At 43.8% G+C, this 16,910-nt stretch overlaps 1 protein-coding gene across 4 annotated transcripts in view; it reads left to right on the top strand.

The window, feature by feature from the left end:
• LOC147422282 (uncharacterized) overlaps window positions 1-13,707 on the top strand; it is a 44,367-nt gene extending 30,660 nt beyond the window's left edge. For 2 of the 4 annotated variants that reach the window (XM_086503665.1, XM_086503664.1), the window contains exon 3: window positions 13,108-13,707. In XM_086503665.1, coding sequence (XP_086359791.1) covers window positions 13,108-13,313 — 206 coding nt within the window. In that variant the 3' untranslated portion in view covers window positions 13,314-13,707. The remainder of the gene's footprint in view (window positions 1-13,107) is intronic. The other 2 variants (XM_086503668.1, XM_086503666.1) reach the window with 1 other exon arrangement.
• Window positions 13,708-16,910: the final 3,203 nt, after the last annotated feature.

Genomic DNA, 16,910 nt, shown 5'->3' with positions numbered 1-16,910 from the left:
GAGTAAGTAGAATAGGGATTTTTCATCCTTGAAGCACACCTGCTTTATGCAGTTAACGAGGATACCATCGAGAGCTATGGTCTTAATAATGGAGTCCTACGAGGCTTGCCTATGGCTTAACCATTATTGAGCTATTAGAAACTTGACAGAAACCGGTGCTGTCTTGGCTCTGTTGAACCCTCTCTTCTATTCCTTGCAATTAATAATATTCGAGCCACAGGTATAGATGCTTGAGTGCTTATCTTTGAAGGTATAGAGGAGTAGCAAGTAGGGCTTGAAGTGCCAAAGTACAAGGAAAAATTTACACCTTAAATTTGCTAGTATGGCTGACAAGGGAAACGAGATTGAAATGAATGTTGATAGCTTTGATTTTGCTAATGAAAGAGCAACTAATGATGCCCCTATGCTTGTAAACTATCTTGTTTCTAGGCTTCAACAAGCCCCGGGCAACCCATCCCTCCAAGGTGAAGTACTATAGCAATTGCGCACACATGGTATTCTCCAAACTCCCCACCAAGAAGAGGAAGTACCTAGGAAAGCTCCTTGTGAGACTTCCAAAAGAGGACTCTCTCCAATAAGAGAAGAAGAGGAGGATCCGTACGAAGGGCTCAAAAACTTACTACTTGATGAGGCATCTCCCTCCCAAAGGAGAACCCAAGTTTCAACGGTAGAGCCCCCATCGAAAGAACGAGAAAGAAGTGAGTCTCCTGCCACCTCGACGGAGATGGCTCCACGAAGATGGCGGACAAAACGCTCTCCAACACCCCCTAAACCGAGAAGACCATCACATACTTCTCTACATCATAATTCAAAGAGGGAAGAGAAAACACAAGAGAAGAAAAAGGCGAGAAAGAGGTCACCCTCTTCTCCATCTTCTTCATCCTCTTCCTCTTCTGAAGAAAGTGATGATGCAGACAAGGAGGAACAAGGGAAGAAAAAGGTGAGAAAGAGGTCACCCTCTTCTCCATCGTCTTCATACTCTTCCTCTTGTGAAGAAAGTGATGCTGCAGCTCTCGAACCACCTAAAAGAAGAGGCCATAGGAAATCCTATGCCGCCTGGAAGAGGTCTTCCAAGCTCAAAAAGTTCAATGAGGGAGGAAAGAACATCTCTTTTGTTACCTACGATGGCACTTTTGGTGCTACGGACAAAGTCTTGGCCTTTATCCAACAATTCGATGCGGCGTTTGAAGATGAGGGCTTCACGGAGTCCTCTAAGCTACGTGATGTTGCTATGCATTTCAAAAGTCCGCCAGGCAATGGTGGTCTAGCCTACGAGCAAATGGTGAAGCTCCACGAACATGGAAAGCTTTAAGAGCTTCCATCATGAAGCAATTTTTGGCTACCACTCACCAAATGGCGAAGGTTGAAGCTCTGTCCTTACGAATCTCTTTACAAATATGTAGACAAGTTTTGAGATTTACACCTCAAAGCCACTGTCTGCAAAAAGATGGATTTTGGAGAGCAAAAACAACAATTTGTGCGGGTTTAACTGAGGATATTGCGGAGTATGATAACTCCCAATTACCACGCACCATATCTACGGTATACCATACCATGGTGGCTTCAAGAATCAACTTCCAACAAGGGGCTAAGAGAAATCTTAAGCCCATGGAAAACAAGGACCGTAACGAGCCTAAGGGGAAGGACAATGTCCAAAAGTCTCCCAAAGGCAATGCCAACAACAACAAAGCTAAGGAGAAGGGAGTTTATAAAGGCAAAAATAAACTCTTTCTTGAAGAGCTAGAGCGTTATCGAAAAGATAACCGTTCTTTCAAGTGCGGGGAGCAAGGACATGCCTATCGTGCTTGTCTTCACAAGAATACACGTAATGAGCCTCCTAGAGCTACCTTGGTCGAAATTCAAGGAGAGGATGCTCATCACAAAGGATCTCCTCTATGCCATGCGTGGGGAAAGGTAAGAGAACATGATGCTTTCATTCTCTTTGACCCTAGTTCTACTCACAATTTCATATCCACAGAGTTGGCCACCAAGCTAGGCATCCAAGCCTGTGAGATGGGAAATGTCCTTCCTGCCGATGGTGCTTTCAAGGGGCAAGAAGCCTCAGTCACTCCCTTAATTGGGAAATTGAGGCTCCATGTCCAAAGCTATGTGGCAAGGAGGATTTCTTCATCTCTCCTCTCAAGCATGAGGATGTAATGATAGGGGCACCATGGTTTGATTGCATGGCTGCCAATGTTAAATTCCCTAAAAGGCAAATCTACTTTAGGTTCAGGGAAAAAGATATGTATGTTAGGTGCAGCGGAATGAATGTTTGCGCTTTGCTCAAGATGAGTGCTCTGAACTGTGCTCAAGGTTCCTTTTGTTCTTATGGAAGAGAGAGCCTTCCGTTCTTAATGAGAGAATGCTATGATCACAAACAAAGTGAATGGACACTGTGCGTAAGTGTATGAGACTGAGAGATAGAGAGAGAAGAGAGATACGACACCAGAGACGACGTAAAACCCTCCTCCGAAGGCCCCACTCTCGTCGGCGAGAGTGGTCTACTTATTGATTGCACAAAGTGGTACAATGACGATGCAATGGACTGATGCAACCTGGGACTATGTCGGTGACGACGACGGGGATGACGACGACGACTTTAGGGCTGAAATCTGCGGTCTTCTATCTGCTGTCCATAAAAACGCTATGGCTGAAAATCTGGGACTCTTTTCGGTGGCTAAAAATGACTGTTTTGGCTGCGTTTTTGAGGGCTGAAAATGGGGATCTTCTGCAAGGTCTGGGGCTGAATCTGCTACTGTCTTGAATGCTGAAAACGCTGCTGCAAATGCTTCATTTACGGCTGAAAATGAAAACGTTGGCAGAATGGGGTAGCGTTAGCAAAAATGCTAGGCAGTATGGGAAGCTTGGCGATGACTGCAACTGGAAACGCCAGGGAACTGTGGGAGGTGCTGATGAAGACCAAAACGCTAGGCTGAAGGGAGAGGGAAAACGCCAAGGTTGATGGTGCTTGCGGGGTTCTTGCTGAGAAGATGCCTGTTGAGCGGGAAGCTCCTGCTGCCTCTTCTACCATTTAGTGCTAACTTGGGTTTGCTTATATATTAACTTAGCAAAATTGCCCTACCTACTTTTGTTGGAAAGTCACTTAAATTAATAAGTGAAAAATGTCAAAAATAGGCTAAATGCACTGGAAAAATCCCCTAACTGATTCTAATGGATTGTGATGGAAATACTGATGATCATGTTGTGTGCAACCAGAGGATATGCATCTACACTAAGTGACTGGGCATTCATGGTCTACGAATAGACTCACAAAAGTGCTAGATCACTTCTAATCTAGACTGATTGGATTGACGGGAACCCTGATCATGCTGTAGCCTGATCATGCTGTAGCTTGTCCACGGACACATAGGGTTGGATGTGTCACATGACAATGTACATAGATGCTAAGGAGTTGGGTAGTACCATACCCATTGTACATAAGCAAGCTTTTAATAAGTCAATAAAGAGCTCTATTTCCGTGTACATGATTTTTGTTAAAGATTCTCAAAATGAACCTAATGTTTTAGCAAAAGAAGATATAAACAATCAAAAGGAATTAGAGTTACCAATTTCCTCAAGGGATTCCAAGATGTTTTTATTGACGACATCCCTTGTGAACTACATCTCAAACGAGGGGGTTGACGACCATGCAATTGAACTTCTTCCTAGAAGCTCACCGCCTAATAAACCTCCTTATCAAGTTTCTCAAGCTCAACAAGAGGAGATTATGCGGCAAGTGCATGAGTTGGTTGAGAAAGGCATGGTTGACCTAAAAGGTTGCTACCATCAAATAAGGATAGTTGATCAAGACATTGTAAAGACCGCATTCCGCACTACGTTTGGTCTTTACGAGTGCATTGTTATGCCTTTTGGCTTGACCAATGCACCAGCCACATTTAACCGCTTGATGGAGAAGCTATTCAGACCTCACCGAACCTTTACTGGAGTGTTCAATGATGATATAATCATCTACTCTAATTCAATAGATGAACACAAGCAACACCTCTAGGTGATATTTCAAGTTTTACGAGAGAATAAACTTTATATTAATCAAAAGAAAAGTGAATTTTTCTTACAAGAGATTCAATATTTAGGTCACATTATCTCTCAAGATGGCATCCAAATGGATCCATCAAAGTTAGAGGTAATAAAGGATGGCCTAATCCAAGGAATCTACATGAACTAAGAAGCTTTATAGGTATGTGTGCATACTATAGACGCTTCATCTGATGAATAAGACTCTAATAATCTTTAGTGAGTGCCCACGGTAGAATATGCGTCATCTGCGTATTAAAGAAGAGGGGAGACATCTCAAGCAAAAGATTTTTGGCTTCCGTATCTGGCAGCAGAACTTCATAAAATTCACGCGCACCGAAGTAAACGCCACGGACAACTTGTCGTTTAAGGAGAAAATCGACCCATTGTCCGACATCTTGCGTAGTAGGCATTTCCCTCGGGAAAAACAGGATGATTGCATTCATAGCATATTGCACAACTGGATCCATGAGGTCCTGCATGGGAATGCGCACCTCAAGAGTAGGCGCCTGACCATTCCATGCTTGCCGAGCCTCCTCAAAGTTCTCATACAAGAAAGCCTTGATCTCCGAAGCGGCCTCCGAAGCAGGTTTGATTACTCTCTGACACTTGAACACACATAGAGTGTCGAACATATATCAAAAAAACCTCATCAAACAAAAGCAAACGTCTAGAAAACTCTGTAGAAACTGTGGAAGGTAACTAAAGTTCTGTACAGAGAAAACCACGACAATATTACATCATCCAACGCTGTCCTTGCCACACTATTGAGCATAACACACTGCGAGTGCCCCCAAAATCTCTGAACAAGCTGAGATAAGAAACAACACCACCTGCGAGGTGAAATCGCCCTTACAGACCCTGACACACCTTGTAGACCACACCCCTACAGGGTTGCAAAGTGTGCACACTGCCCAACGAGGTGCTGTAGAGAGAGGCTGTTGAGACGTGTGTAAAGACTGTCACGCAGGCAGAGAGCAAACAAGTCGATTGGCTCTGGGCTGCAACGCACGCGCAGGAGGAGGTGCAGGTGCACGTGCGGGCTTTCACGAGCAGGGTGCAGGTTGACATGCATACTCGCCATAGTTACATGGGACGGCGGGTCGGGGTCGGGAACGGGGTCGGGACGGCAAAAGTCAGGAAACGGGGACGGGGGTCGGAACGGCAAAAAAAAAAAGAGAGTTTTTTTGGCATTTTTTGACCTACACACATGCCACACACATAGAGCATCACTTTGACCATAAATTTACACTAAATAGACCAAAGAACACGAGTCATATAGGCTGAAATGTGCTAATAAAACATCGATGATCGATGGATACAAAATGAGAAGTGCATGCCACAAGGGCTCAAGAGTCAAAAAGCCTAAAGGACTTAGGACAAGCTTGAGGCCTCAAGGATAACAAAAAGTACAAAGGGCTATGTAGTAGGTAGAGTCGTAGACTCAAGAGTCTAGACTTGAGAGTCGAGTGATCAATGATCATCAAACTCAAGAAGTGCTTGCCTGCTGAATCTTCACATCGTCGTCGTAGTCGAGGTCGTCAGCAACGTATGAGGGCTCCGGCTCGGGAGGCTCGCATTGAGGCTCGAAATCCTCCTCTAGCTCCTCCAAAAGAGTATCGGCCATAGATGGATTCTCTTGTGCCATCTTCCACTCAGTGAAACGATCTGCCTTGTGTGTGACGCTCTTGGCAAGCATGCGCAAGTTAGCGCTCACAAACACCAAATCATTGGCCCTCTGAACGCCAAGGCGATTCCTCTTCTTAGAGGCAATGTGGCTGTACACACTCCATAGTTGCTCCAAGCAACTAGTGGTACATGCTTGGCTAAGGACACGAATAGCCAAGCGCTGGAAATGTGGGCCATCTCCTCCATAGTCCTCCCACCACAAAACCGAGCCAATCTTGTTGCGATCAAGCTGTGCATCTACACATCCATAGGAGCCCTTCTTTTGCTTGTTGTTGAGTAGCTCGTCTCTAATCTTGCGCCTAATGTCACTGCTAGGCTCAAGGCGCTCCAATGCAAGCCGCCATCCTTTGCTCACCTCCTTGTCGGTCTCTTGACGCCTTCCTTGAAACTCAGGGTCAAGCACATAAGCTGCCGCATGAAGTGGAGAGTAGTATCCATTCCACCTCGACTCACACAAGCCATGAATCTCCGCATACTGAACAGGGTCAGGCACAAGCTTCTCAAGTGCCTCTATCATCCGATCCATGGCTTCGTAGACTTTGCCAATGCATGGCTGCAAGCCATCCACCACTCGAAGTAGGTGTAGAATAGGCTTGACCATGGCGTCAAGAGTCTTCGCCTCCTCCCACCAAGCGGCGTCGTCGGCCCATTCTCGGCATTTCAATCCTACTGCTGATGTAGACTCCGGCATGGCCTGGAACTCATCACTGAGAAAGAGGCCCCTTAAGGCTCCGCCACATGTAGACAAGCGGCCTAGCATAAGCCAATTGAATGCAAATCTTGTCTCTGAATATTTGAGCAAAGACAAGTGGCTCCTCTTTGAGAATTCATGGCGCACTTTTTGATGGTTGAGCACAAAGGAGACAATTCGAGAGGCGTCACCAATGGTGGGTGAAATCCATGACAAGTTCCCTATGTCCTTGAGGAGGTTATTGAGGCAATGCGCCATGCAAAATGTGACATGGATGCTGGGATACATGCCCTCAATGATAGCTCCGGCTGCCCTATTTGACGCCTCTCCATCTGCAACCATACAAAGGACATTCTCCGGGCCGGTGATCTCTATGGTGCTTGTCCACTCCGCAGCAAGCATCTCGGCGGCCTTGCCACTATCGGATGCATCATGTGACTCCACAAAGTACATCTCCCCCCGAGAGTAGGCCACCACCCCGTGGATGGACCGCTTGCGGGTGTCGCTCCATCCATCTACAAGAAGAGAGACGCCATTGGTCTCCCACAAATCCTTTGTTGCTTGGGCCGCTTGCTCCACGGCAAGCTTCTCTTTGTCAAGGAGGGTGGTGCGAAGCCTCTCCGATGAAGGTGGCACATAAGAGGAGCCATATTCCTCTATTTTCGTAACCATGGTTCGAAAGTATGGAGACCTATCCACACAAAATAGAGCATGTTGCGTTAGTATGGAGAGTCCAGAAATTATAACCCATTATGAATACAAAATGGAAGATTGCAATGTGCATATGCCAAGGGAAACTCACCGCGAAGCATGGAAGGCAATGTGGTCGTGGAAGAAGAATCGGGCAACCGACCTATCTACCTCTTTCTTCAATTTAGGATTCCAATTTTCGTTGAGAGTGGTTTGGCGATGCGGAAGGGAAGAGGACGGTGTAGATCCATGGCTCTTGAAGGTTCGAGAGATGTCGTCAAGGTTGGCTTCCCTTTGCTCTCGCGGTGTCGCCGTGGCGGAGGGATCAACGGCAACAAAACGGCCCCTCTTGGCCGCTTCCGCAACCTCATACACCGTGAGTTTCTCAAGAAGATCCAACCTCTTCTCGGGAGCTACATGAGGGCAAAACTTCACCTCGTGACCGGGTTCATGAAGAAGATGGGCTCGCACTTTGTTTGAACCACCCGATCTCTTGTATGGACATAGCTTGCACGTCCATGGTCTTGCACCGCCACCTTTGCCACGCGAGCTAAAGTCGACTTCATCCCACCACGACCACGTTTGCACGGCGGGCCTCCTTCGAGAAGAAGCGGCTTGAGAAGTGGAGTTGGCTTGAGATGACATGATGGTGGAGAGACTCGAGAGAGTAGAGCTTAGAAGTTAGAAGGGTTAGAGGAGAGCTTGTGTGGAGAGAGAGTAAAGGAGAGCTTCAAAGTGGGTAGAAGAGGGAGAGGAGAGCTTCAAAGTTCAAACTTGAGCCTTGAGCTTGAGGGAAATGGAATGAGCTTGAGCCTTGAGCTTGAGGGAAATGGAATGAGCATTGAGCATTGAGACCTCAGACTATGAGTATTAAGAGGCCCAAGGGAGCCTTTTATAGCCTCCCAAGGGCCAAGGCTTAAAAAATATGGCAGTTGGGGCTGAACAGAGCCGTTGCAAACGGTCAAAAACGGTCACTTTTTTGAATCCGACCCCGGCCGACCCCTGCCGTCCCCGGCCGACCCCGGTCCGGCCCCGGCCGTCTCCGGTCCGTCCCCCCTGCGACCCGCCCGTCCGGCCCGTTTTCCGTCCGTCCCTCGGCGTTCCCAGCCGTTCCCAACCCGGTTACGGCCGTTCCCCGGCCCTAGGGCCCGTCCCCCCCGTCCCCTGTAACTATGATACTCGCACAGGCAGGTTGCAGGCCCGCTAGACAAAATGCGCAGACCACACACATACACTCTCTTTCTCTCTCTCTCTCTCTCTCTCTCACACACACACACACACACACACACACACACACACACACACACGAGTTCAAAAGAAACTCGTACCCATAAGCACATGAGGTTAACTAACATACATAGTGTTGGGAAACTTACCATTAGCACTTTCTTGCTCAGTTTTCTTGCTCGCTTTTTCAAGCTTGCTCAGATTTCTTTGCTCGCCTTATTGACTACCTTGTGTCAAAGGATGGTGTCCGAATGAATCCTGCCAAGGTTGAAGCAACCAAGACATGCCCAGCTTTGAAGACTTCGCATAATGTCTGTAGCTTCTTGGGATTATGTTCATATTACAGAAGGTTTGCCGAGATTGCTTTACCCTTGCATGCTTTACAAATGAAAGAGGTCACTTTTAGATGGACGCAAAAAGAGATTTCAACGTTTAATCTCTTCAAGGTAAAGATGACTTTGGATCCAGTAAGTGTTTTGCCAGATCTCAAGAAGTCATTGTGTGACACTTTTGGCAATAGTATTGGTGTAGTATTAATGCAAGATGGTCGGGTAGTAGCCTATTAAAGCAGAATCTTGCAAGGTCCAGAAAAGACTATGCAAGTCTATGAAAAAGAGCTACTGGCTGTGACTCATGCGTTTTCAAGTTGGAAACACTACCTGCTAGGTACTGATTTTGTTGTTCAAATAGACCATCAGACCTTGCGATACTTATTGACACAATCAAAGTTATCAAAAAAGCATATGAGATGGGCAAACATTTGGTCTATGTTCCACTTTCAGATTTTGCATGTGGAAGGCAAGAAGAGTGTTGTGTTTGATGCGTTGTCAAGAAAGCCACAAATTTCAGGTGTATCAATCCCTTATCATCATGAACTTGATGATATGAAGGAACAGTATGCGACCGATGAAGATTTTGCAAGAATCTTTGAACAATTATTAGATGGACAACACCATCGGTGGGTTTATGATGATGCATGGCAGAGTATGTGTCACTAGGCCATTACATAATAAGGCTATGGTAGAAAGTCATGTCCCACCATATGCAGAGGATTGTGGTATAGATGCGACAGTGAAAGCGGTCGAGACATTCTTTTATTGGCGTACTTTGAGGAGAGATGTGGATGCCTTTGTGCGAGCATGCGTAATTAGCCAAAAGGTCAAGTTTGATAGGCAAAAGGCACCAAGGTTGTTGCCTATTCCATATAAGCCATGGGAAAGTATTGCTATGGATTTTATTTTTGATCTTCCAACAGGGAATGATGGGATATGGACCATTATTTGCTGGTTCAGCAAACAGACCCATTTTATTCCTGTCAGGAAGAAGATAAAATCTGAGCAGATGGCATGATTGTTCATGTACTTTGTGTTTAAGTACCATGGTATGCCACAACCAATTGTCAGTGATTGTGATCCTCACATAACAGGTCTGTTTTGGAGAGACTTATTTGAAAGCATGGGCACTACGCTCAAGTTTTCATCCTCATTTAATCCACAAACTGATGGATAGTCAAAAGGGCCAATTCTAATGGCTTAGATCTGCTTAAATGCTATGTGTCAGACAATAAGGGCAATTGGGAACAATATTTACCTTTGCTTGAGTGTGCATACAATAATACAATCCATTCGCCAACAAGCAAGATACCCTTCGAAATTGTTGAGGGTGGCAAAAAGGCTCTTTCCATTTTGCACACAAAAGATAAGATTTTTGAAGCAAATCGATATTTAGTAATATAGATGAAATGTATAAGAAAATTAAGCTTGCCTGAGAAGGCTCGGGCAAAGAAGAAAAGGACTGTTGATCATCACCGACGTGAACTCTTGTTTTCACTTGGTGATTGGGTTCTTTTGCGATTTAAAAAGGCAAGATCAAAGAAGATAAGACCAAGGAAAGGTTGTTTCCCAAGCTCAGCATGCGTTACGATGGGCCTTTTCAAGTACGTGAAAAGATCAGCGGTGTTGCATACAGGTTGAAATTGCAAACAGTTGAAAGATTCGTAATGCGTTTCATGCGAGTCTTCTAAGACCTTTTGTGAGTGATGTGCCGGAAGATATGCCAAATGAAGATCAGTTTGAAGTTGAAGAACTTGATGAAATCTTGAAACCCGAGCAAATTTTGGCACATAAGGAAAGAAAAGTTACGGGAAAAGTTGCAAGACGTTATTTGGTGAAGTTCAAAACCTATTTGCCTATGGATGCAAAGTGGATGGAAGAAAGGGATCTGGTAGAGTCACCAAATGTATTGCAGCTTTACCTTGAGGCCTTTGGTTTACAACCCACATATTCCCCAACTGAGATCACTTCAGTAGAGCAAAGGTCAAAGGTTTCGACACGTGCTCAAAAGAGGGGTGATGGTGGAGCTAGCACTTCTCATGTACATATGGATTCAGTGCAATAGAAGTGTTCATTGCTTGACAAATGTTAAAGGTACAATGCTCACTTCTATGATAGATAGAAATGACAAAAGTATGAAGGCTTCATTAAGTCATTTGTACACATGTTTGATAGTTTTCTTGCGGATATATGCCAAGGTTGAAATAGGTACGTATGGATCCGTACCGTACGTACGTATCGTACATAACGTATACTGTACGTACGGAACGATCCATACGTTTTTTTTTTGGGGGGGGAGGAGGGGCTTTTTGGCCGCGGAAGGTAACAAATTTACTATTGCTACTTGTATGCCCTATTTTTCATTGTCTTGTGACTGTCAAATTGTCTTAAAAGTTAACTCAGAATTGTCTTGATCTTTTGATGTCATGATAGGAGTTTAAAAGTGATAACTCATAAGTCTTTAAGCCTGTTTATTATTTAAGGTACACGAGTAAAAGTTCAGTGCTCTTTGGCGCATAACACACGTCAGGTATGTGATTCATGAGTCTCTAGCTGTTGTGTATAGAGTTTAGACATATTCAAAGTTGTGAAACATCCAATTGACAAATTCTGTAGCTTCGTCTCTGAAACTAACAGTTATTTCTGGGGTTTCTACCCTTATTTACCAATGCCACGTATTTTTGCGTACATAAAAAATTTACCCATACATACAGACGTACAATACGTACTTCCACGTACCGTACAACACGTATGGTTCCACCTTGATATATGCGATGAAAAATGGTGCTAATCACACTAAATCATTTGTGGCATGTATAAGATGCATGCAATCGAGGTGGTTTGCGATTTCAAGAGAGACGTGTGTCACGAGAGTGTGACAAACACTAACTTTATTTGTTGGTTTGCTTCCCTTGATTTTTATTTAATTTTTGGGGCCCTCTTTTTGAAATCACAAATGCCCATTGGACATTGCATGGCTGGTGTGAAAATGCCGTTGGCTGAGAGTTTCACCCGCAGGAGTCAAGGCCAGGCAGCTACGAGATGGTTGGGCCGATGGGCACTGGAATCTGACTAGTAAAGAGGTGGCTAGGCTCAGTTAAAGTCATTTAGGCTCCTCGACAAGACTTTATAAGTTGGTGGGTAATAGGAAATCAAACCACACGGAGCAAGCTGGACACATGGCATTAGGAGAGCAGCCAGCAGGCCAACACACACATCCAAGCTCTCACCCCAAGAGGGGGCGCCCAAAATTGAGAGGGGGTTGATTTTTTCTCATTAAGTGAGTACAATGTGTGTGTGATTTTTGCTCAATAAGTGAGTACAATGTGTGTGTGAGTGGTGGGCGCAGCTGATTACAACTTTAATGGAAAGCTTGTCTTCTCCCTTGTCTCATGTAGCGCGATGATTTGCTCTCGTGCATCTCTCTCCCCCCTTTGCACGTAATGCCCCACTAGTTGGGCTTCTCAGATGACCATGTACAGTTTTGTGGGTATTATGCGTGTTTGCCAAGGCAAGACCCTTTTGAACATGAAACGGGTATGCTAATTGCTAATCCCCACATGTACACACAGTTCCATCACGACAAATTGTGAAACGGAGCGTTTTCTCATGTGAAAACTCGTCCAATTTAAAGGGAAACTGTCCCATTGGGCACGGGAGCTCCTGAGACACATGTAGATGTGTTTGCTCCGCTCAAAATGATCCAAAACAGAAAATTACAGCCTGTTGTGTTTATTTGCAGGTTTAGGGTTTCACACCTAAATTGCAAAATAACAGAGAACACCAAGGGAGCCTCGGGAAAGCCTAGGGTGCTTATACAAGGCTTTGGGCACCTGACAATGACCAAAACAGGAAATTATAGCATGCTGAAATTGACCTGCAGCTCACTGGAAAGCTTCTATCTAAAGTGCAAGGGGATCCGTCCTAGATGTGTACTTTTGACCTACAAGGGTTTGGGCGCCGCTATGCTGCCAAAATTGGGTCAAAAACCTGCGATTTCAGCCCTCGACAGCTTTGGACAGCTTGGTGAGAGTTTGGTGAAAGTGTTCGGGTCGTTTATTTGCAATCGGATAAAGAAACATACGAGATTGGAGGCAGGAAAATGTTGCCAGAGATTCTTCTTCAAAGGATGCGTTTCAAAACGCAATGGAAAGCAATCACCAACACCTACAGTAAACGCCGCCCCGCCACCTAGGTCCACCTGCGTTGTAGAACGCCATTAAAATGCCGCTGAAGGGGGTCTCCAATTCCTCAGCTGCTGGCTGCTCCTCTTCTCCGTGCTTCTCCTCCCATAATCAATGAGCACTAGGCTCTGATACCATGTCAAAGTTGACAATGCGGAAGTGTGGAGAGAGAGAGAGAGAGAGAGAGAGAGAGAGAGAGAGAGAGAGAGAGAGAGAGAGAGATGGAGATGTTAGTGTTCGGATTGCTCAATTTTTGCAGGAGGGTTTCTAAAGGTCCACACGAAGTATGTATCATGTTTTTGTTCTGCGGAAGAGCTTCATCCTTGTGTGACAATTGATGTCTCAATGATGGACATTGGGGATAGAGTGTGTTTAGGGGATCTTAATCTTAAGACAGAGCTTCATTCAAGTAACGAATCATCATCAGTCGTTTGTGAAGTGGTAGATTTGCCTTCAAAAGAGTAATGGCAGCTGCTTCCTTTATCTAGTTGCTTTTTTGATTTCAAGTGAAAGAGGGCTGCTTTATATGGAAGGCATCTGTGTGCTGACTCACAAATGCTGCTGGCAAGCTTGCAAGCTTCCTACTAGTCTTATGCGCTGTGTTTTACCCATTTTGTCTTTTTTCGTTTCACTCGGCTTTGATTCATTGGTGAACTTTGAAGAGGAGGTTAGTGGATGTAATTTAGGTGCTCACTAATGCAGGGAGGCATGATGATTCGCGACTGAAAACTCGTGGAAATTTACACAGGCATGTTAGATAGATTCTTAGTGGTCAAGACCTCAATCGGTCTCACTTGGGTGTTAAAACTTAACATGATTCTCATGGATCTTGAAGTGGGAATTAGTATGAGTTGCATAATGTGTTTTGTTTTAGAATTTTTAGGGCCAAGGCTGGAGAGTGTTGTTGAAACTTATACTGAAGATGGCATTTTTGTTTGTCTTAAATTGTGATGATTGTGCTACATGCAGTAAATGCTTTATAAAGCAATGACTAGTTCAGTAATAATTGACCTTTGCTGGCAAAATGGAGCATAAATGATTTCCATTTGGGCTAGAAGGTGACATCATGTGAGTATTTGTATTTGTCTTTCCATGTGCATGTTCTCAATTGACACCTTGAATGCATATAATGCGAGTGCCATGTTTGGAATAGTAATTTGGGGATCTGCTTTTCTGAGCAACGTGGTTTGGTTTGTTTATGCTTGATGGTTTATGCATGAAAAACCAATGTAGCAAATGCCCTTACTCTTTTGATCACAGAAGTGTCTCCTAGTGGATAGTCTTGAGAGTTTCCTAGAGGAGGCATGTGAAGTATCAAGTGGGTTGAAAATCTGTGAGAGTATTCAGCGAAGTATGACATTTTCTGGTTAAAAGGGTACAAATGAGGTTAATTGAGGGTATCACGTGTATGTAAGAATGCATAGTTTCCATACTGTAGTCCTTGTCATGTTTCCAAATTTTCTAGGATTGCACATTGCTCTTGCTCACCATAAGGAGAAATTCCCGACTCTCTAAAAGAAACTAAACATGTTTAGTTTTCTGTGATCTCTTTACATGTGCTAATGGGCATCAAGTTGTTTTTTAACTACATGTTGAGATAGAGCCAATATCCAAGTGTAGTAATGGTCAAGTGTATGTGTGTGTGGAGAGAGAGAGAGAGAGAGAGAGAGAGAGAGAGAGAGAGAGAGAGAGAGAGAGAGAAGAAGAAGAAGAAGAAGAAGAAGAAGAAGAAGAAGAAGAAGAGAAGATTAACGTCGTAGGAAACTATCCCAAGAGACCTTAAAAGTCTATCTGACGAGGAGAGAGAGAGAGAGAGAGAGAGAGAGAGAGAGAGAGAGAGAGAGAGAGAGAAGACAAAAAGGCTAGGAGTCTTGAATTGCTTGCAGAGAAGTGTCCACTGATGGAACATATTATGCAATCCAGTATGTGTAGTATTGTGATAGTCATGGGTGATGTGTCTACATGGCTCTAATTGGATGATATTTGAAACTTGTTTATACAACAAAACTTTAAAAAAAGAAAATTCCCTAATTGCCAAAAAAATTTGAAGAAAATTTGTGGGCTCCTAACATGTGTTACATGGAGGAACAAAGGATCATTTTTAAAATGCTGACAATCTTTTCCATTTCATTGATGGTAGATTTTGTGGAAAGACCTACGTTTCCTCCCAGCTAGAAAAATTCTCTTCGTCCTCAAATTGGAAGAGACCCCCCCCCCCCCCCCCCCCCCTCCCGCCAGCTTTGTACTTTTATATCGACCTTTTAAAAAGCAGTAGATATAAGATAATGATTTCCTGTTAGTCAGACACAAAGTTTATGGGGAGGCATAAAATGTAAGTGGCATGTGGTGAGAAGAGGCAATGTATTAAGGGTGGTTATGGGATGGTAGTTTCAAAGCTCAACACTCTTGCTTACATCTCTATTGGGGTGCGGGCCTAGTTGCACCACATTTATGGAACCCCCCCCCCCCCCCCCCCCCCCCCCCCCCCCCCCCCCCCCCCCCCCCCTCCTTCTTGCTTGCATGTCTATGCCTATGTGTAAGCCATGTGATGTGTTCTATGTGGAAAGTTTAGTTAACAATGATGTGAAGGTGTATAATAAGCTGCCCAAAGTGTTTGCATTTATGACAACTCAAATAACAAAAGAGTTTGCTCTGTGTAAGCATTATGCATAATAATTTACGATTTGCTTCGTCACAACTCTCTTGATTAGTTTGTAATATTTTATTAACCTTGCTAATTACATGCTTTGGCTATGCTTCATTATCGTGTCCATCATAGCTATGTTAATTGGTACCAAAGCTCTAAACATGGTCAGTATATTCTAATCACACACTAGATTCTAGTCATGACTTCTCTAGGTAAAATATGTTTCGCTTAATCCTCTCACATAATGGGATATGTTCATGGCAATCCATTCAGCCACTACTCTCATTGTGAGCTTGATTTATCAAGCTTAGGATACATAGACTCTAATAAAGCTCATTAATTGAGTAGTCATTAATGTGTGTGTGTGTGTGTGTGTGTGTGTGTGAGAGAGAGAGAGAGAGAGAGAGAGAGAGAGAGAGAGAGGTTGCACTTTGATTAGTGTACAATTTACTTCAGTGAACTGCTTGGTTAATTTTTTAATAATTCGAGATTGAATCCCTTAATCTCAATCCTCTTGTGTGTGCGCACTAGGGTAAGCTCTCTAATTGAACAACTCGTAATCTTATAATTTATATTGCATTCAAATAGCCTCGAGTTTACCTTTCAATTAGCCAATTGCATCCCACTTTGTTCACGTGATTACCATCATTACAATGCTCATTAGTGTTTACAATTAGAGTGTGAATTGTTGTTTGCATAGAAAAGTGCAGCTCCATGTTGCTTTCTCGGTAGCAAGCTTCCACCAGACTTCAAACGTACCTTATATAGTCATCTGTGACTTTTTGGGCTCCCTTCAAAGCACCAAATTGCATCAAGATAATCATTAGTCAATTCTTGATTTACCTTTGAGCTGTTGCTTGCAAAAGCAACTCTTTGTGCTGACAGCTTTGTTGCCGTTGGGTCTTGTGTGTCCAACATCTTTCCATAAAACAAACAACAACCTACCTTAAGCATTATTTGCCATGACTTGGCCCCACAACCTGCTCCAACTTGCAAAGGAGGTTATTGCTTATTAGCACATAGCTAACATCATAGCTTATACATATCCGGTCTATGATGTAATTTTTCACTTTTTTGATCAGTTTAGACATCTATAGCTCTAAGACTTTGTAATTCTTTGATTTTTGGAGTTAATTTCTAAACAATTGTGTGATTATGAGCCAAACAGTGGCGCTAAATACTTCCAGATTGTATTAATGGAATTCTAAGTTGCAAAAGAGTTAGAAAGTTTCTCATTTTTGAATCCATAACCTTTGGCTAACGTATAAAAGCCACTTTTTGTAAAACCTAAAGACTTTTTGGATAAGAAGCGTTACAACTGTTTCGCAGAGCACTGTGTACTGCTTTCTTCTCAAGTTCATAACTTCTTCGTGAAGTGTCCATTTGAAGTGCCGTTTGTTTCATTGCGTTCACAG

The sequence above is a fragment of the Adiantum capillus-veneris genome, chromosome 27, assembly GCF_014529385.1.
Source record: "Adiantum capillus-veneris isolate H3 chromosome 27, ASM1452938v2, whole genome shotgun sequence".
Lineage (NCBI taxonomy): Eukaryota > Viridiplantae > Streptophyta > Polypodiopsida > Polypodiales > Pteridaceae > Adiantum > Adiantum capillus-veneris.
Note: the sequence above shows the minus strand (reverse complement) of the source record. Positions and strands in the feature narration are given on the sequence as shown.